Here is a 22,613-nt window from a genome sequence, read left to right on the forward strand (position 1 = left end):
AAATATCAAGAAGGCACCCATGTGACGGTGATGATAAGTGTGGGAGAGAGGAAGGTCGTGGCTACTGCGTTACCACAGACACTTATCTGACAATGTGTGATTGTCAACATCCATACCATGGGGATAACTGTGAACACGACTTTGAGGAGTTTATAGACAGTCAGGCTCAGCTTGGTAATAGTGCCGTAAGTGCACGGGCTGCCACTACTAGGCCTTTTTTCAGTCAGGGTATGTACACAAGACAATAATCGTCATGTCTTTCTCCCTGTAAAAAAAATATGATCTCAATTAAACTTCTGTTTCAAGCATTGGTCAAGGATGTTCTGTCATTTTTTATTTTTTATTTTTTTACAGTTATCGATTGCAGAAAAATTAGGTAGGACTACCTTCTTTTGAAATAAAGCTTTCTGGGTCTGCCGTATGTTATTGCAATACTGTACAATAAAACAAATCTATCAGAAGGGTTCTGTGTGCTCATAAAGCATTGACCTAATGAAGCAAATTACAAAAACTATCAACATTTGAGACAACGGTCTCATTTAATTTTTGGAAATAAGCTCATATTACACCTCTCCTTGAGTTAAATAATTGAGTTTTACCTTTATCCTGTACTTTCAACTGTTCTCTGGGTATGGCAGTGCAAATTTTACCTTCATCCCAGCAGTTAACATTGACTCCTATGAGACCAGCTGGCGGCTAACTGGTCTCATAGAACTCAATGTTAACTGCTAGCTTGGAGGTAAAATTTGCACTGCCGTACTAAGAGTTGAAAGTACAGGATAAAGGTAAAACTCAATTATTTAACTCAAGGGGAGGTGTAATATGAGCTTATTTCCAGAAATGGGACAGTAGCCTATCACTCATGTGGTGCTCATTCACCCATCTTAATCAGCTATGTCTCTCAATGTTCTCTGTCTGAGTGTACTTGACAAAACGCTTCATAACAACAGACCCTTATTATTTATTACATTTTGTTAACACTTGTTGATGAACATATTATAAACAAAACATTTACAAAATGTTTGTAAATGACTAAGAAATGCCATGTTGGGCCCAACTGTGGTTCAAAGATAGCACTGGACTGCTACGCCGGCGACGCGGGTTCGTTTCCGGCCTTGGTGCCTCGCCGATCCTTCCCCATATCTCTCTCCACACCAGGGCCGTAACTAGAAATTTTCAAATACAGAGGTCAAATACTATGTGCTGTACTGCATACTGTACATTCAGAATGCTTCAAACACTTCAGTCAAACTCTAAAGTTTGTTTTCATTAATCACTGCCTTTAGGACAAATGGGCATGGGCAAATGGCATATACAGACTGAATTCATCATTGTTGATTGGTTTTCATCAATAGATACATTTTACATTACCGAAAAAAATACAGAGGACATGATCTCTGTGTCCTCAATGGTAGTTATGGCCATGCTCCCCACTACTCTCTGTATTTTACTGTCGCATCCATAGGCAGATTAATGAAGGACATGAAGCAGCATTGTTAGTGTGAGTGTAAAGTTCTGCAAGTGGCACATGTGACATCTGAGACTGATGGAATGGAATGGAATGGCCAGGATGGAATAGAATGCTCAGTTGGTTCTAGAATTATAACAGCTGCAGGCTAACTGCTGGGATCTCAGCAGTGTGTTTGGAACAGAGCACTCAGTCCACAACCACTGTGTCACCACACACACACACGCACACACACACACACACACGCACACACACACACACGCACACACACACACACACACACACACACACACACACACACACACACACACACACACACACACACACACACACACACACACACACACACACACACACACACACACACACACACACACGCACTCAGACCAACTGAGTTAGGGTGAAGGGTAAAGGAGCGGTCAGTCTACAAAACATTCTAGAATCAACAGAGGCGATGTGGAGAGCTGTCAGAACAGAAGAAGTTGTATTCCCATCCTTAGTCAAGTGCATACTGTTGCTCAGTGGTTCCCAAACTGGGGGTCGGGAGTCCTAGGGGATTGCGGAGGTACTGAAGGGGGGTCGCGGAGGTACTGAAGGGGGGTCGCGGAGGTACTGAAGGGGGCGTCGTGAACAAAAGGGACATTGCATAAAAATGGGAAATCCGCAGGTTAACAGCTAACAGCTACAGTGACAGATGTATTTGTTGTACTGGATTGCAAAATCAGCGGACAAACTGTAATGAAAAATCTAGCACTATTACACTAACGCACAAAACAATTGCCTAGGCAGTTGCCTGGGCAATTTTTGTCTAGTAATATTGATAGATTTTCCATTAATACTTTGCCCGCTAATTTTGCTAAAAATCCATTGATAGGCTATGGTGGGTGGGGGTCGCAAAAATATTCCTAAATCCAAAAGGGGATCCCAGCTGAAAAAGTTTGAGAACCACTGTTGTATCGGATACAGTGGCGTGCACAGACATTTTGGGGGGCAGGTGCTGAAGGGGAGGTAGGGGAGGCATGTGTAATTTCCAACTACCTTGCTAGGCATTAGAAGCTTTAAATTATATTGGAGAATTGTGCTCACATGCCTTTGACTGTTAAGTGTATATGCTGGTGGACACATCTGCACAAAGTGGGGCTTCGGGGGCTTTCACACTAGCTCTACCCACTCATGGATCTCATTGACTTAAAGTGGGACGATCTCAAAACGCATTGTGGGTCTGTTCATTTGACTGTTACCTCTGCCAAAATGTTCAGAAGTATTGAACTTTAGAAGGATTAGGATTACCTCAACTACCTGCCCTGAAGTTGAACTTTTGTTTGTTTTGTTTAAACATTTCCCTTGTATGGAGGGGGGTGTGAGTGTGTGTGTTTGTGTGTGTGTGTGTGTGTGTGTGTGTGTGTGTGTGTGTGCGTGCGTGTGTGTGTGTGTGTGTGTGTGTGTGTGTGTGTGTGTGTGTGTGCGTGTGTGTGTGTGTGTGTGTGTGTGTGTGTGTGTGTGTGTGTGTGTGTGTGTGTGTGTGTGTGTGTGTGTGTGTGTGTGTGTGTGTGTGTGTGTGCGCTCACGAGCGTGTGTGCGTGCCTGCATGCTGAGTGTGTGTGTGTGTGTGTGTGTGTGTGTGTGTGTGTGTGTGTGTGTGTGTGTGTGTGTGTGTGTGTGTGTGTGTGTGTGTGTGTGTGTGTGTGTGTGTGTGTCTGCCAAAAATGCCTGGGCCGGTTTGTGATCCCAGACCAACCCTGACAGGACACTTCTCTACTCTACTTCCTTGTTGTAAACGTGCAGCATTGCAGTGTCAGCATTACAGCCTCTGCAGCCTTGGCATGGCCTCCATGCCACCGCTATTATGACATCACCCAAATCAGGAGATATCATTGGTTAAGACGCTGCCAATAGAGCAGACTCCATTCTAGAACTGGCCCGTTTGTGCCCCTTATGTTTTAGCTCGGTTTGTGTTTAGATCAGGTGTGGGGCCCTTGAGGCCGTATAATCTGACTCACCCCTGATATAATTTTAATGTTATGCAGCTTCATATGAAATATGACATATTTTGTAAAGGAATCTTAGAAAATCCTTACATATCAGGGGACCTACAGAAGGTGGAGTTTGTTTTGAATATAGGCCTAAAGTGCAGGGGGAAATCCTGGTTTGTGTTCATTGTACTGCCCTTGGAGGAATTTGAAGTGGCCCTGTGAATAAAAAAGGTTTCTAGGTTTAGATCCTCCGAATCAGAGATGCCAAACTCATTTTGGTTCAGGGGGCACATGCGGCCAAATTCTTCTCAAGTAGGCCGCACCAGTAACGTAATTGCAAAATATTCCACATCTCTTCTTGATGACGGAGTCGCATGCAAGTCAATGATCTGAAGGCAGATATCAGCGGGAAGATCAGGAGCATTGCCAAATTCGTTTTTTTAAGTAAATTGTTTTTCTGGGGGTTTTTTTTCAACAAGTCTGGGGCCGCATTAAACCCCAGGCCTTATGTTTGACACCCCTACTGGGATGTATTCTCAATAAGAGAAAATCACTTTGAGGTAGAGGTCAAATCAATTATCCGATAGAAAATACTATCCTGTTATCCCCCTGTGTTGTCGTGCTGTCAGAGGGGTTTTGTGATATTCAGGAATGTTTCTGTGATATCACCAGAGTACGACTCTGGATATCACATGGCCGCTCTGCCATCTAGTGGTTAAAGTTGGTACATCATAGACTGACAACACTACGAGTGTTAATAAAAGTGTTAATTTTCATGGAAGAAGAGAGACAAGGCCCATAAAAGGACTGTTTTGTATAACTCTTCCTTTGCCATACAAGAGGAGGAATTACTACAGTCCACCAAGACACATCAGACAACATCAGGTTTAACTTCCCTCTGATCATTGCAGACAGTACAAAGACATTTAAATCCTGGCAACTGTGTGTGTGTGTGTGTGTGTGTGTGTGTGTGTGTGTGTGTGTGTGTGTGTGTGTGTGTGTGTGTGTGTGTGTGTGTGTGTGTGTGTTTTTTGTTGCAACCGTGCTGCCCACTCACCGACCCATTGCAAGTACCGTTAATGGAAACAAAAGACATTTTAGGAGAATCTGCTGTTTTGAATTGTCATTAGGCTCACATTGGTGGGTGGATCATGGCTGAGCATTGTTGTAACTCTGTAATTCATGTCCTTCCATAGCCCCTACACTGTTATGAATTGTGGCCATGAATAAATGAGTTAAACTCTTACCATTACCTGGGGGGCATATTTCTCGAAACCATAGTTGCTTGTGGCAACTACCAAAGTTGCTAACTGGCTAACTACTACGCTTTCGAGAAATGCAACCCAGAATTGCAATGACTAAGTATTATGTATTAATGGCTCTGTGTAATGTAGTTCCATAGTACTATGGTCGAAAAGTCTTTTCAGTGGTAGTAGGCCTAATTACCGTTTTCCACCAGTGGAGAGATGAGGCCACAATGTGCAGAGGTGATTCTGGAGTAGGCCTATATTAATAATAATAATAATAATAGTAATAATAATAATAATAATAATAATAATAATAATAATAATAATAATAATAATAATAATAATAATAATAATAATAATAATTGTATTTGTATAGCACTGTATCATACAAGGCATGTAACTCAAAGTGCTTAACAAATGGGGAAAAAAAACATTTTCATCATTGTTAGATGTGGATTTAAAAAGAGCGGTAGAGAGGAGAGGCAGAAATAGCAGGAAGGCAGAGGTAGTCCATAGTGGCTGGGTCTAGTGTAAGTCATAGATAGTCCCGCTGAATTTGGGCACTCAGATGCGGCCCCTGGTGGCATCAGGGGTGAGGAAAGACTCCGTTTCGCATGATTCATAGTTTGTAGGGGGAAAAAGCTCAATGAGGTCTGAGAAAAAAAAAAACCCTGTAGCCAGGAAGAACCCTCAGGCAGAGACCAGCGGCCACCTAGGGGAGCCCCCTGCCAGGGCTGGTTGTGGACAGTAAGGACGCTGCGGCAGCTGGGACAATGTGACGCCTTGACAGCTAGGAGTTGGCAAGGATGAAAAGGTGGGTCTTCAGCTGCTTCTTGAAGGAGTCGACGGAGCTGGCTGATCGGATCTCGATGGGGTTCCATCTCTTGGGCGCATAGCAAACAAGTGCGGCGTCGCCAATTTTCTTTTGCGGGGGGGTGGGAGTCCTTTGCAGCTTGGCATCAGTGGACCTGAGAGCCCACCCAAGGTGGAAATTCAAAGGAATGAATATTGGAAACAAATTGCCACAACTTGTTCACTATCTAGTGACTTGGGGTCCCAAGCAGCTGCCTTCCTTCCTAGCCTGGTGACAAGATGTGCCTCTGCTGGGTCTGTTATTATTAGAGATGCACCGGATCCTGATTTTTAGGATCCTGCCGGATACCGGATCCACTGCTTAAGATCCTGCCGGAACCGGATACCGGATCCTACAAAAGGATTGGAACACATAGCCTACTCGCACATGTGGACCCTTCTCATTACGTTGGTTCAAACTATTTTTTAGACTCATTGGTTTACTGCCATACTGCCTGCAATGGCCGCTTCCAAAGGGCTTTCACTCCATGCAGCAATTGGGGTTGTGAAAGACTGACTGAAAAGCCTAGGCTAGAGATGCACCATATCCTAATTTATTTTTAGGTAACTGCCGGATACCGGATCCACTGCTTAAGATCCTGCCGGAACCGGATCCTGTGAAAAACCCTATTATCCTGCCGGATCCGGAACCGGGTCTTGGATCCTGTGCATCTCTAGTTATTATCTCCACCAAGGAGGTTATGTTTTGGGTCGTGTTGGTTCGTTTGTCTGTCTGTCTGTTTGTCAGCAGGATAACTCAAAAAGTTATGCACGGATTTTGAGGAAATGTTGTGGAGTTGCTGAAAATGACAAAAGGAATAAGTGATTACATTTTGGTGATGATCCGGATGACGATGTGGATCCAGAATTTTTCTTTGTAAGATATATTAAAGACATAGGATTGCACAGTGTCTATATGTTATGGCATCAATGACCGCATGGCCTTGGTGGAGGTTTGCACTCTCTGAGTGCATTTCATTGTTACTATGTACAATAGGCATACAGCAGGGCTTGACATTGGCACCAGCCAACCAGGCAAATGCTGGTTAAACTTAGCCTGGCGACGCCATCCATGTACTCCACCCAAAGATTTTGGCTCCGCACATCGTCTGGCAAAAGCCTCGAGCTCGGTTCTCTCAGTGTTTCGCCAATCAGCAAACAGTTGAGAGTGGTGACGTAGAACTCACCCGCGAGCTCCGTTACTGATTGGTTAAAGTAACTATATTCACACTTTTGTTTTGTTATTTGTATGCTTTTGCGACGCTATAACGTAACAGGCATGCTAATGAAGCACAATATGGGTTTTAATTTCAGTTTGGAACTTCAATTAATTTAAATGATAGAGTAAGATCAGACCATCTGCCATCGTCCACGGAGACGGATTCCTCATGGCTTTTGCCAGACTGATTGACGGAGTCAACAGTCGGCTATTCGCCCAGGCTAGGTTAAACTTGCCTGTGGCTGGTAATAATTTCAGTGTCACTAGCCAATTTGGCAGGTTACTTATTCTATGTTATGACTTATCAGAGTAGCCTATCAATTGTTTGCATTGAAGTTCAAGAAAAAGCCCATTCAATCTGTTTCTATTTGTTTAATTTATTTCCATGTAGAAGGCATGCTTTAGCACCGGAGGCATCCAGACCCTCCGAAGGGGGGAATGATGAGAAAAGTTTGAGAACCACTGGGTTAGATGTACAGCGTCATGACAAAGAAAAAAAAAAAACATTATTAAATTTGTGGCTTTTAGAATAGCAGAAAGGCAGGAATACCAATAGCCATTATGGCTGATGAGTGAAAAAGTGAATGTCAAGCCCTGGCCAACAGTATGTGATCTATATACAGAACAAGGTGATGTATAGCAGCACTCTACTCGCTTACTCTACTAATCAGGGGTGTGTTTCTCGAAAGCGTAGTTGTTAGCCAGTTAGCAACTTGGGTAGTTGCCAATGGGAAATTGCATCGCAAACAACATAGTAGCTAACATAGTTAGCAACTATGGTTTTGAGAAATGCACCTCAGTGCTGCACATTGCAAGTCATCAGAAATGTCTGCTGCTCATACACTTGAAAATTTGAATGTGATGTGAGGAGCAGGCTATAAGGACTGAATGTCTTATAAAGATAAAACAAATAAAATCACAAAAATTCTAAAATAAAATAAAAATAAAATGAAAATAAAATCAACCATATATATTTTTTAAAAGTGATGTAACTGTCCTCTTCAGAGATGATGAGCTCAACAAGGTATTTCTGATCTCACTCCTTTCACTGTTTACCAGGCTTGCTCCTTGGACTTTGCCCTTTGACTGATTTATAAAGTTACACACATTTTCTATCAGACTTTTGTAAATATTATTTCATAATATTACAGTTTAATTTCATATATTTTTGTTAGCGGTTTAACAGTAACTGATGTTAGCCTACTGTGGTCTGCCTCAGTTTGGAACTTCAGGAGGAGGCGGTGTGCACCACGGAGTTTTTGCCTATACTTAGGCTATATGATGTAGGCCTACTTATACAGCTCCAGGCCTTTTTATTAGAATACCATGAAAAAGTTGATTTATTTCCATAATTCCATCAATAATGTTAAACTGTCATGGATTGTAGATTCATGGCCCAGTTTTTTAACTATTCCAATCATTGTTTTTTTTCTTTTTATATACGTTGGCCTTCCAGCTCAAAAAACCCATGAATTGGGGAATTCGCATTATTAGAATATTGTTATAAAATCACATTTTTCTTCATCAAAATTCGGGTCACATTAAATCAGTTGAAATTTAGTACTTTCTACATAACATGCAATGGTCAATACTTGGTTAGGACATTCTCTGTCTTCATAATGGCCATGATGCGTTTAACATTGAAGTCAATGGCAAAAACAGTGCATGGGAGTTATGGAAGCCCAGATATCCTTGATGCTTTGCTGTCAGCTGTTCTTGTTTGTTGACCTGGTGCCCCACACTTCCCTCTTCAATATACCCGAAGATTTCCATGCCACGTTTTGGTGTTAACTCACCAGTTTAATTCTAACTCAACAGAAACTAAACCCCATTCATTTTCAATGGGGATTCATTTCTGGTTATTTAGAATTAAACTGGTGAGTTAGCGCCAAAACGTGGCATGGAAATCTACAGGGTATATTGAAGAGTGAAGTGTGGGGTACCAGGTCAACAAACAAGAACAGCTGACAGCAAAGCATCAAGGATATCTGGGCTTCCATAACTGCCATGCACTGTTTTTCCATTGACTTCAATGTTAAACGCATCATGGCCATTATGAAGACAGAGAATGTCCTAACCAAGTATTGACCATTGCATGTTATGTAGAAAGTACCAAATTTCAACTGATATAATGTGACCCGAATTTTGATGAAGAAAAATGTGATTTTATAACAATATTCTAATAATGCGAATTCCCCAATTCATGGGTTTTTTGAGCTGGAAGGCCAACGTATATAAAAAGAAAAAAAATAATGATTGGAATAGTTAAAAAACTGGGCCATGAATCTACAATCCATGACAGTTTAACATTATTGATGGAATTATGGAAATAAATCAACTTTTTCATGGTATTCTAATAAAAAGGCCTGGAGCTGTATATTGCCTATACTTACTTGGAGGTGCGCACAAAACTTTGCCCAAGATAACCACCTTACACCAGAGTGTGGCGCTGAAGGAACATTTCAAACTTTAGGAATGACACGGCCTTTCGAAGAACCACACACGTCATACGTGTCGGCACTCTTTAAACAGCCTACTGGTGACAAATTATCATCATTATTTTGGAAATGAAATGAAGGTAGGCGAACCAAATAATAATAATAAAAAAGTTAATATCAACCACACAGTGGGATGAATGCCATTGTTGAATGCAACGCACCACACGGCAATTATTATAGCCTACACACATCTATTCATAGTATTTTTAGGCCTACTAATTTCAATGTCCACAAAGAACCCTTGAATCCCAGTAGCCTCGCTTTCAGTGTGGGGCTGCTGACGCTCCCGACACGCACACATGCACCCGGCATGCAGGCAGGGCAGGGCAAGCGCAGCGCAACACATGTTGTGGTTCGCACATTGCAGCCCGCTTCCTGAGGGGAAACGTCAACGGCAGGCAAAGAGGCGGTCCCTGGCAGACACCTACAAAGCCTTGGGTATGCCCAAGAAGTTTGGAGTATTCTCATGTCGTTGCGCGTGGAACTATGGAACTCCGTAAGAACGAGGAGCAGCATCCGCTGGGGCCAGGGGGCAACAGGCATGCCGACACCGCTCAAAAGCCGACCACACGCAATATCCTGATAGCGGTGAGTGCTCTGGTGCTGGCTAGACGACGAAGAGAATGACAACCTGACTTTGTTGGCGTGTTTACATTTAGCCTACCTGTCACTTTTTAACTCCACGTGCTTGCTTTTCGCTTACCGCCTTCTTTGGCTAACTATACTATATTGTCAAGCGTGATTTGGCTGAATGAAAATGTCCGGACAGAAAGTGAAAGCGCGGTGCCGTGCGTAGCCTATACTTCAGTAGGCTACAGTCAGTCACCTGCTGCTGTCCATAAAGACGCCACGGCGCTACCAGGATCACGGCAGATGATTATAGCGATGATGGTGACTAAGTAGTGGGTTCTATTCCATCTGAAGTAGATTGTTTGTAGTTCAGTAGGCTACATAAATATTGTAGGCTACTCCTCCAGATTAGAAACAAGGTGTTCAGCAATGCAGGCAAAACTTTTCGTGAGAGCAGAGCAACCTATGGCTCATGTGTAACAGCTAGGATGCCGAGTGGTTTTACGCAATTTGGATTCCACCATCAGTGTGTTCAAAGGTGTAAGTGGATTTGGTTTGAGATTTTGTGATCGCTTCCAAAATATTCTGGACAGTTTAACTAAACAGCTACACTAGATTTCTAGATTTCTACACCAATCTTGTCTCCATTTGGTGATTATTAGCTAAACTGCTCTGCAGTTGTTAATATGTGGGTGTGCTGACCATGCCAAGTGTGGTTTTCCATTAACGCAGTAAGACACGGCCCTTGTTATAAATTAGCTGTTTCCAGAATGGCAAAGACCAAGTCGCAATGTATTCCTAAAGGCACTGTGCACTGTCATAGTGGTGGAGTAGGCCTACTATGGTAGTAAAGGTTTTTTCGGTGACTATTACAGCGTTCCACTGGTGGAATAGCGTGCGTTAAGGGGCTGCCATGGTTGTCCGCTACCGCTGTTATTAATAATAAATAATAATACTTGAGTTTTATATAGCGCTTTTCATGATACTCAAATTCGCTTTACAAATGAGAAAACATGTAGACAACACAGACATACAGGGGGGAAACAACAGGACAATGAGAGACAACATAGAACAGTGACAATAATGGATCAGGGAGGAGGGCAGCAGTGGTGGTTGGAGGAACTGGGTAAGCAGGCCTAGGTGTTGTAGGTGGTCTGGAAAAGATGGGTCTTGAGATGTTGCTTGAAAGATGACAGTGAGTCAAACTCACGGATTGGCCTGGGGAAGGAAGTTCCAGAGGGTGGGGGCGGCGATGCAGAAGGCTCTATCCCCCAGAGTGCGGTACTTTGTCTTGATAGTGGGGGTGAGGAGGTTGGCATCAGAGGAGCGTAGACGGCGGGGAGGAGAGTGGCGGTGGAGGAGATTGGTGAGATACAGAGGGGCGAGGCTATTGACCTCCGTACCTTCATTAGGAAAATCTATGCACTCTATGTGACCTCTTCGCTTGCGCATGAAACTGTGGCCTCAGGCAATGAACTCCCCTTGATGTCGCTCCGCTGGCCGCCTTGCTTCGGTATATGAAATTCTTTTTAATCAGAGGCGTTGCTAAGGTGAAGGGGTTGAGGAGAGTTCAGGGTGGGGAGGAGGGGACCGACCCCACCCCACCCCAAACCTCACAGTAGTTCACAGCAAGTATTGTGTTGGGTGGGGTGGGGGCTCATATTACTTTGGGCACTAATGATATATGATTGTGGTTGTGGTGGTGTTGGGTGTTCATGGTCCCCACAGGGTCCCCTTTTGTCTGTGTGTGTGTAGACATGTGCAGTACATCTCTGGACATACCAGTGTACTGTAGATGAAAAATGAGATGTGAAAGCCTCATTGGGAAACTTCAACTCCCATTGTCATTGTGACATAGCACTCCAGAGCACACTAGTGAACACTGGACACAGCAAACTACATTTATGCCTCACCCGTACAAGGGGGCAGTCCTCAATGGCACCCGAAGGGAGCAGTGCGGTGGGACGGTACCATGCTCAGGGTACCTCAGTCATGGAGGAGGATAGGGGAAAGCACTGGTTGATTACTCCCCCCACCAACCTGGCAGGTCGGGAGTCGCACCAGCAACCTTTTGGCGACAAGTCTGATGCCCTAACTGCTTACCCATGACTGCCCGTGCTGAATATACAGTAGCTTGTCTTTGTTATACATTTGCTGTCATCAGAATAGGGCTGCACAACTAATCGAAAATAATCGAAAATCGTGATAAAATCGTGAAATCGAAGTCGTGATTTCAATCGTGATTTAATCGTGGCAATAGTGACCTACCTTTGAGAGTGTCCTTGAAGCCAGAACATACTGACAGGCTGGTGTTTCTGGACAGAAATCTGTCCACCTAAATTTCATGCTATTGCCCTTACATAATTATTACAATGAATTTTATTTTGCTCATCCGGTATATAATTATATCCCCGAAACGCGGAGTGTCGGGGATGTAATGGTTTTGCGTGCGCCGCCGCCGCCGCGTCCGCCGCCGCCGCGTAAGGTCTTTCGTGTTAACGCGATAACTTTTGAACGGATGGTTGGATTTGTCCCAGATTTGGTGTGTGAATGCTCTAGGGCAGGTTCATGAACTGATTCGAGTTTGGAGGTCAACAATTTCAAGATGGCCGAATTCAAGATGGCCGAATTTTTGTTTGGCCCATTACTTCTGACCGGGTGGATGGATTTGTCCCAGATTTGGTGTGTGAATGCTCTAGGGTGGGTTCATGAACTGATTAGAGTTTGGAGGTTAACACTTTCAAGATGGCCGAATTCAAGATGGACGAATTTTTGTTTGGTCCATAACTTCTGACCGGGTGGATGGATTTGTCCCAGATTTGGTGTGTGAATGTTCTAGGGTAGGTTCATGAACTGATTCGAGTTTGGAGGTCAACAATTTCAAGATGGCCGAATTCAAGATGGCCGAATTTTTGTTTGGCCCATTACTTCTGACCGGGTGGATGGATTTGTCCCAGATTTGGTGTGTGAATGCTCTAGGGTGGGTTCATGAACTGATTAGAGTTTGGAGGTTAACACTTTCAAGATTGCCGAATTCAAGATGGCCGAATTTTTGTTTGGTCCATAACTTCTGACCGGGTGGATGGATTTGTCCCAGATTTGGTGTGTGAATGTTCTAGGGTAGGTTCATGAACTGATTCGAGTTTGGAGGTCAACATTTTCAAGATGGCCGAATTCAAGATGGCCGAATTTTTGTTTGGCCCATTACTTCTGACCGGGTGGATGGATTTGTCCCAGATTTGGTGTGTGAATGCTCTAGGGTGGGTTCATGAACTGATTACAGTTTGGAGGTTAACACTTTCAAGATTGCCGAATTCAAGATGGCCGAATTTTTGTTTGGTCCATAACTTCTGACCGGGTGGATGGATTTGTCCCAGATTTGGTGTGTGAATGTTCTAGGGTAGGTTCATGAACTGATTCGAGTTTGGAGGTCAACAATTTCAAGATGGCCGAATTCAAGATGGCCGAATTTTTTGTTTGGCCATTACTTCTGACCGGTGGATGGATTTGTCCCAGATTTGGTGTGTGAATGCTCTAGGGGTGGGTTCATGAACTGATTACAGTTTGGAGGTTAACACTTTCAAGATGGCTGCAATTCAAGATGGCTGAATTTTTGTTTGGTTCATAACTTCTGACCGGGTGGATGGATTTGTCCCAGATTTGGTGTGTGAATGTTCTAGGGTAGGTTCATGAACTGATTCGAGTTTGGAGGTCAACAATTTCAAGATGGCCGAATTCAAGATGGCCGAAATTTTGTTTGGCTCATTACGTCTGAACAGGGGTGGATGGATTGGACCCAGATTTGGTGTGTGAATGCTGCAGGGTAGGTTCATGAACTGATTCGAGTTTGGAGGTCAACACCTTCAAAATGGTGGAATTTTTATTTGGCCCATAACTTCTGACTGGGTGGATTGATTTGCCCGGTAACTCCTTAATTTAATGGTTCACCATTTCAGTGAATCTACCATATCAGGTAGGCCTACAGTGTAATAACCAGTGTAACAATATTTAATACCATATAATACTAGTGTAATACCAGTGTAAAAATAGGCAATACCAGGTACAGTGTAATAAAAGGTGTAACAATATGTAATACCATGTAATACTAGTGTAATACCAGTGTAACAATATGCAATACCATGTAATACACTTACACACAAATAGCCTACATGATATAAGTACAAAATTGGTACATGGTGTCACACTGATATGACGTGGTATTAAATATTGTTACACTGGTTATTACACTGTACCTAATTTGCCCCGTTTTTTCCTTCATTTTCACAATAGTCATTTGGTTTTAAGCCTCTGCACGTCATTGATCTATGTATAGATATTAAATATATTTATTTTATATTTTGTATTTATCATAAACGTTCATGAAAAGGTGGACGGGAGTGGTAGGAATGATTGGGGACTGGAAGCGTCGCGTTTCGGGGATATACCTTAAGCAGTCGAAGGCGACTGCACAGGCAGTCTAGTTCATTCTTGGTTATATTTCATCTTGTTATAATTTTCAAAAAAATCTGCAAAAAATAAATTACATCAGAATGACAATGACTACGATATAGTTTATTACCAAAAGCTCTTTGCAGTGTCATAGTATTGTACTACAATGGTAATATTATTTATATTGAGAATTACAGCGTTCCACTGGTAGAAAGGTGCACATTATGAAGTTACATGATGGTGTTGGATTGATCATTGCCCTCATATCAGCATGCTGTGACCGTTTGCCAATCACATGAGATGGCCTTTGCTGATTTGAATAGGTGCAGCTGAATGATTTAAACAGGTGTTGTGGGGTGGTGTAGTCAAATGAACGAGGGTGTTTTTCCAGGTGTAAAGTCATACAGTGAAATATTAAATATCATATATAAAAATATGATTGGACAGAGACAGGGACCATCATGGATCTGTATAGTCATTCATACAGATCTGTGGGGACCATAATCTGGTCCGTTATGAGTCATAGCTTCCATACTGTCTTTCAGATCAGAACGATTGTGTAGGTAGGCTATAACTAAAGGCAGTATGGGAGTTCCCGAGCCTGAATATCATCGACGTTTAAATCTCTTCGAGACCTGGTGGTCTGACCAAGAGCATAACAATTAACATTTCCCAAACGGCATGGTTGACCCGCCTCCCTTGGTTTGCTAATGGTTGTTTTCTTCCCGATAAAGTGAAAGGAGTTCCCGTATGTGCGGGAACTCAGAAAGTACTTGCATTGCTCTTGACCTGACTAGTTCCACGCCGAAGGTGTTGCATCACTCTTAGGGGATTTAGGCCAACCAGAACGGAGACGGTGTCGGTGCCCGCACCAGTTACGTTCGACACTAAAGTGCTGACCTGTGACCTGTGAACCGCCCTTGTTCACACCAGGCTCCGAACTTTTTCTGCACGTGACTCGGTTACCCGGATGAACCTGCTGACGATCACGTTGTCGTCACGGTTCGCAGAGAAAAAGCAGGTATTTTGCGGTTCGCATTGCGAACCAATATTCCGGTTCGAGAACGTTAATGTCTGTGGCGTGAACACGGCGGCCAGTTCGAGATTAGGTGCGGGAACGGGCTCCAGCACGGTTCTCAGTCGGCCTGAACGCGCTATAGGAGGGTGCAGCCTGGCTAGGAGTTCCTAGGCTATCTGTGTGTAGGAGTGTGCAGTACATCTGGAAAGAACTGCACTGTAGACAGAAGATACAATGTGCTGGCTAGGGATACAGTAGCTTGTCTTGGTTATAAATTTGCTGTCATCAGAATGGCAATGACTATGTTACTTAAAGCCTGATTTATTTCTACTGTAGTGACGTAGTATTATAGTGTAGTACAATGGTAATGAAGTATTTTTATTGAGAAGTTCAGTGTTCCACTGGTAGAGAGGTGCACACACATTATGACACTACATGATGGGGATGAATTGATCATTGCACCACTCAGCATGCTGTGACAGTTTGCCAATCACATGAGATGGCCTTTGCTGCGGCTGAATGATTTTAACAGGTAAGGAAGACAGTCAGTGTCTTCAGATGTGGAAAAAATACTGTTTTATTGGGCAAGTGCCAAGACTAACGTTTTGACTATGTTGACATATTGACTCTGAAGAAGACGTGACAATGTTGAAACGTTAGTCTTGGCACTTGCCCAATAAAACAGTAATTTTTCCACATCTGAAGATGCTCCACTGACTCTCTTCCTTGCCTGCTATTACTAGTCCTTACCCGTGACGCACCAGATTGTAAAGTACAGGAGTGCGGAGGATATCTCCCTTTTCTATAGCCTGATAAACCAGACTAAATGTGGATGTCTAATTTAGTCTGGCCTCGATGCATATTACATCCGAAGATTGTTGATGAGAACAACCTTCCCTCAAAACCCTGCCCGCTTTGATTCAAAACACATCTTTGCGTTGTAATTGGTTTGCCAGATTCATGGCATTCTGGCTTCATTGAATCATTATGCGAGGCCAGACCCACCCGTAGACAAAATATTTTGCCGTCCAGCGGGTGGCGCTGGTTCACCAGGCTACCTTTTCTACGCTGACTTGAACAGGTGTTGTGGGGTGTAGTCAGCTGAACGAGGCTGATTTTGCAGGTGTGACGACACACGGTGAAATATCTCACAACACACACTTGCACACGGTGAAATAGCTCACAACACACACTTGCACACGGTGAAATAGCTCACAACACACACTTGCACACGGTGAAATAGCTCACAACACACACTTGCACACGGTGAAATAGCTCACAACACACACTTGCACACGGTGAAATATCTCACAACACACACTTGCACACGGTGAAATAGCTCACAACACACACTTGCACACGGTGAAATAGCTCACAACACACACTTGCACACGGTGAAATAGCTCACAACACACACTTGCACACGGTGAAATAGCTCACAACACACACTTGCACACGGTGAAATATCTCACAACACACACTTGCACACGGTGAAATAGCTCACAACACACACTTGCACACGGTGAAATAGCTCACAACACACACTTGCACACGGTGAAATAGCTCACAACACACACTTGCACACGGTGAAATATCTCACAACACACACTTGCACACGGTGAAATAGCTCACAACACACACTTGCACACGGTGAAATATCTCACAACACACACTTGCACACGGTGAAATAGCTCACAACACACACTTGCACACGGTGAAATAGTTCACAACACACACTTGCACACGGTGAAATATCTCACAACACACACTTGCACACGGTGAAATAGCTCACAACACACACTTGCATACGGTGAAATATTTCACAACACACACTTGCACACGGTGAAATAGCTCACAGCACAAACTTGCACACATCACCTGCCCCGGCGGGAGGTTGGGGTGTGCTGGGAGTGGAATGTATACAGAAAGCTGAGGAATTTCTTTCTTTTTTGTTGTTGGTCTTTTTGGACTTTTTTATTCGATAGGACAGTGTGAGACAGGAAGCGAACTGGGAGAGAGACGGGGAGGGGTTGGCAAAGGACCCGGGCCGGGAGTCAAACCTGGGTCAGCCGCATGGCATGCCCCACGGGTTGGCCACGGCAGGGCCAGAAAGCTGAGGAATTCATGGCACATTCATTATCTGTTGTTGAGTGTGTTTGTGGCGGATTTCGTCAAATAAACTGTCATCTAAGAAAGTGGGGAGATTGAGATATTGAGATTTCCATTCCAGGTCAATATTCACTTTTATTTGCAAACAATTACATGTTTGACTTATTTTCGTTCTTTTGTCTTGTCCAAGTAGAGTGGAGTTCCTTTATGTACCCCGAAGGAGGTTAATTGTGTATTAAATCAGTCAAATAACAATAATAGTAATAGTTGACATTTGTGACAAAACCATCACACCTTTTTGTCCTGGTCATGGTTTTCCCTAGTCTGATTATCATCGACTTTCAAATCTCTTCGAGACTTGGTCTGACCAAGAGCTTAACAGTTAACGTTTCCAAAATGGCATGGTTGACCCGCCTCCCCAGGTTTGCTACTGGTTGACTTGTGTTCGACAAATTGGGGAGTTCCCGTTTTCTCGGAAGATCAGAAACAATATTTACATTGCTCTTGGCCTGACTAGAAGCAATGCAGAAGGTCTTGCGTCACTAGGAGGGCGTGGCCTGGCTAGGTTTTCACATAGATGTTGTCATTGCGTAATGTTAGCAGAACCTGTCGTCTTCACACACATTTTCAAAGCAGCATGATGCCTTAGAAAGCGTTCTGCTGACATTACTCAATTGCAACGTCTGTGAACAAAGTGGAAAGGCATTGTTTTAGCAACTTATTTGAACTCTATACAATTTCAATTTGTCATAGTTGCCATGTTCAGTTTGGAAGTGGATCTCTCTCTCTCTCTCTCTCTCTCTCTCTCTCTCTCTCTCTCTCTCTCTCTCTCTCGCTCTTTTTCTCTGTCTCTCCCTATTTCTCTCTCTCTCTCTCTCTCTCTCTCTCTCTCTCTCTCTCTCTCTCTCTCTCTCTCTCTCTCTCATATGTGCCAGTTCATCTAGTTGAAACAAGATGAGGAGTGGGTGTAGTTAGTACTAGCCGTACTATGTACAGATGTTGGGCATGTGTGTTCAGAATATCAGTATTGTGGACCTGAATGTCTATTTTAAGTTGTGATGCAGGGCGGGCGGCTATGGTTAGCTCAATGTACATAATAAATGGCCTCGGCTGGGCTGTGCTGTAATTGCAGTGGAGGCCATTAGAGTATATGGGTCCATAGGTTCAGCCTGGAAGCACCAGCTGGACGCATGCAGGGCTGGGACGGATTAGTGTAACGCACAGGCTAGATGTGGCTGCAGCCTGGTGGGCCCCCCACCTGCCAGGGGGCCCCCCTGCTTGAACAAAAGTGAAAGATTGCCGAATTGTGACATCTAAGATGCAATATTGCAAAACTCATCTGTCGTGTTGAGTGCAGTTAGTAGACATGGCATCCTTAATTCCTAGCTCCTAGTTATGACACTGTCCATTAGGGATGTAAATAAAATCGAAATGTATCGATGTATCGGATGTGTTGACCGGCGATTTAATCGAATCGTATTGTGGGGCATTCTTAAGAATCAAAAAGAATCAAATCGCTGGCCCCTGTGCAATGCCCTAGCTCCATAACACAATAGTAGTGGAAAAGTAATTGGAAAAAAGCTAATCGAACCGAATCGCATCGTATCGTGAGGAATTCTTAAGTTTTGAAAAAAATCGAATCCCTGATTTAAGAAATCGATACCGTATCGTATCGTCATAAAGGCTGTGATTTACACCCCTACTGTCCATGTAAATTTGTTGGGAAATTTGCCTTCCGGTGGCCGGGGCCCACAGCAACTTGTAGCCTAGGGGCCACAGGCCATCTTAATCTGGCCCTGTGGGGTCACACAGCAACTTGCAGCCTAGGGGCCCCAGGCCATCTTAATCCGGCCCTGGCAGCATGAAGTTCATGATCAGTTAAGAGCAAGGCTGGGTTGTAAACCACAGTTTATTTGCACAGTGTAATAATGCAATTTTCTTTCCAGAGAGACTTGGGCAGGTTTCCCAGTTGGTGCATCCATGTTTATTTTTTTCCCCCTGCAATTTGTGTCAAACCCTGTTGTTATAGTCAAGGCCTGAAAGCTACTCCAAATCACTGTTCATCTTCAGGGCCCTAATGTTTGCCTATTTAGCTGATTGCACGCCGGCCACATATGGCCCAGACTCGGCTGACATTAGGCCCAGATGTGGCACCAGCTTCAGTTGCCACTAGCAGCTTGGAAGTAGAAGGACATGTCTTATTCTACAGCAGCTCAGAACAGGGCAGTCATGCTTGCCTGGTAAACCAGCGCCACCCGCTGGGCGCCGAAATTTTTCAGCTGCGAGTGGGTCTGGCCTCGGATCTGAGAACGTTTTGAACACTGTGCCCTGAGTCTGGAAAAACCAATCACAACGCAGAGATTTGTTTTGAATCAAAGCTGGCGGGGTTTTGAGGGAGTGACAACGAAGCTTGCAACACCGTTGGGAAAGCACATCAACGGCAAAGATCGCAGATTGGTCAGAGCGCCGACACAGTTTAAAAAAACAACAGGTTGTTCTCATCAGTAATTGTCCGAGGTATCGTTCATCGGGGCCAGACTAAATTACTCCGGTCTCACATTTAGGCCGGTTTATCAGGCTACAGTCACTTGTCGCCCAAAGGTTGCCAGTTCGACTCCTGACCCACCAGGTTTGTGGGGGTAGTAATTAATCAGTTCTCTCCCCCATCCTCCTCCATGACTGAGCATGGTACTGTCGCATCACACTGCTCCCTTGGAATGCTTTTGTGGTCTGCCCCCTTGCATGGGTGAGGCATAAATGCAATTTTGTTGTGTGCTGTGTGGAGTGCTATGTCATAATGACAATGATAGTTGGAGTTTCCCAGGTGGGATTTTACTTTCAACTACACACACACACACACACACACACACACACACACACACACACACACACACACACACACACACACACACACACACACACACACACACACTTGTTTTTTACTTTATTTTTAGCAGTTTCTTTCCAGAACTCATGCTGCCCATTCAAACATGTTACGTTTTTCACGAATACTTTGTATTTCTAAGTATTCGACTGGAAAAAGTGCAATTTTCATACATAAAAAGGTGGGTCTTCTCCATTTACGCCAGGGCTGTAGTGGTCAAATTAGAGGTGGGTAAACTATGAATTTTTTGATCAGACAGACCGTGACGCGACGCGACGCGTGTATCATCGGTGTATCTGTGTATCTACAGGTATGAAAATGGGTATGAGGCCAGGCATGATAGTAGGCCTATAAAGTATCGGTATCAACGCATCCAAAATGGTCATTTGTTTAAAAGCCACTAGAACTTTTTGGCATGCACATTCATTTGTCTACTATAAATGACAATTAAAATCTCAGGAGTTAGGCCGATAGGCCTATCACATAATTTGTGTGATCATATGATGCAGAGTGTGCCTTTGCTACAATCCAGGCCTAACACCTATATTGGAGTAGCTCAACAGCATAACAATGCAGCTCAATATCATAGGCCTATTCCACTTTCTGCATTAGGTTTTTAAAAATAGATTCACCATTATGTACTGTAGGCCCATCTCAGCCATTCCCCACAAAGATGAATGGCATTAGGCTATAACATTGGAAACTAAATATAAAAAACACAGCATTTGTGGTTTTCAACTGAATTGATAATGAAGTGCTATTAGGCTACATTTTAGGCTTATGTTTTTATAAGACACCTCACAATTTACCCCTCCACCATCATCCATTAGGCCTACTTAGCTAGGCTAGGGCCTACTTGTAGTGGCATGGTGCTCATAGATTAGCAATAGGCACTGCAGCCATAAGGAACTGGAGTTTAACCTACCATTCATAAGCTAACCCATACAGCGTTATCAATAACTGCAAAGGAAATAGACAGAAGAAGAAGCTGATGAAGAAGAAGCTTATAATTTCTTTACTCAGGAATGAGTCCTTCTAGCTCTGAGAAATTGCTTTTGCAAATAACTTGGACATGTCAGATCATGAAATAATTTTTAGGCTAAGTCGTGACAAGGTGTAACAAAACTTGTACCTCCCTAAATGATGGATTTGGTGGCGTTACTAGGCTTACTCCTGTGTTAGGTTACTTTCATACCTGGCTTCACACGCGGGATTTTTTCCCCAACTCCACCGCGAACGTGCATTTGCGTTTCTATCGGCATTGCCGTCCGTAGAACCGGGGCGCACTGGCTTGTCCCCTAGTTCTACTTCTTTCGGACAAACGTTGCGAAGTGGCTAGATTTCATGAGAAGGGCGTGACTAATTTGCGAACGGTAGAGAGAAACCTGGAGTGGATGAAAATGATTCCTACTAAAGCGTTAAGTATGTTCAACAATATCTTTTAAATGACACCAATTTTATTTTGGATTATTCCAACGGCAGATCACAAGGCGCAGGGAACTTTGACGTGCGTAATTGCCATTAAGAGCTGCGTAAACGCTATTTAGAGGTGGGTAAACGCTATTAGAGGTGGGTAAACGCTATTTCCTAAATTCCAGAGGTGCGTAAACGGCGTTTACGTGCGTTTACCCTCCACTACAGCCCTGATTTACGCCATTTTGAATTTCCAGAAATTAACATTTTTAGCTGCAAAATTTACTGTATTTTGGTCATACTAGTACATATTAGTTCAGTATTAAGTACATATTCCTGAAAAGATCAAATTTGGCAGTAGACAACACAGTGTCAACTAGAAAAGTGCTCCGAGAGCATATACCTCCGCCAAGGCATGACATAATTAGATGATAGACAAAAATAATCACTTTGCAAATATGAATGACTATATTCCTGTGTCAAATTTTCAAAATGACACATTCATGTCAGTTCAGTCATTTGCAAAATCAACCTGCTTTGAAAGCTTGTGATCACGCGCTAATAGAACTGTAGCCTAATTAGTGAAGGGAATGTAATGATTTTGACCAACAAAACTGAAACAACCACAGAGGGGTTAGGCCTAATATTTTTGCCTACGATGATATGCATCATTCTCATGGGCCACTGGTTGGTCTGGGATGTAATGCATTTGACCCGCATTTTGAACTTACACAGCCACAAGCTCCATATTTTTTGGCGATGGTAGAATTAATTCGACAGCATTGTCAATCAAAATGATCTGCGTTGGTCACTGTCCATCTCGCAACAGTTCACTTCCACTTCACACAAATTTTAGGCAGCGGTAATTCATTTCATGGGATTGTTTGTTAACTTCAACGAGGGTGTAGCCTAG

The 22,613-nt window shown here is 43.5% G+C and overlaps 1 protein-coding gene across 1 annotated transcript in view; it reads left to right on the forward strand.

Moving 5' to 3' along the window:
* The first annotated feature begins 9,585 nt into the window (after positions 1-9,585).
* The window catches only part of enpp1 (ectonucleotide pyrophosphatase/phosphodiesterase 1), a 150,693-nt gene continuing 137,665 nt past the window's right edge, over positions 9,586-22,613 (forward strand). The window contains exon 1 of the mRNA XM_063223728.1: positions 9,586-9,845. Coding sequence (XP_063079798.1) covers positions 9,744-9,845 — 102 coding nt within the window. The 5' untranslated portion in view covers positions 9,586-9,743. The remainder of the gene's footprint in view (positions 9,846-22,613) is intronic.

This window comes from Engraulis encrasicolus, chromosome 18 (assembly GCF_034702125.1).
Source record: "Engraulis encrasicolus isolate BLACKSEA-1 chromosome 18, IST_EnEncr_1.0, whole genome shotgun sequence".
NCBI classification, from domain to species: domain Eukaryota; kingdom Metazoa; phylum Chordata; class Actinopteri; order Clupeiformes; family Engraulidae; genus Engraulis; species Engraulis encrasicolus.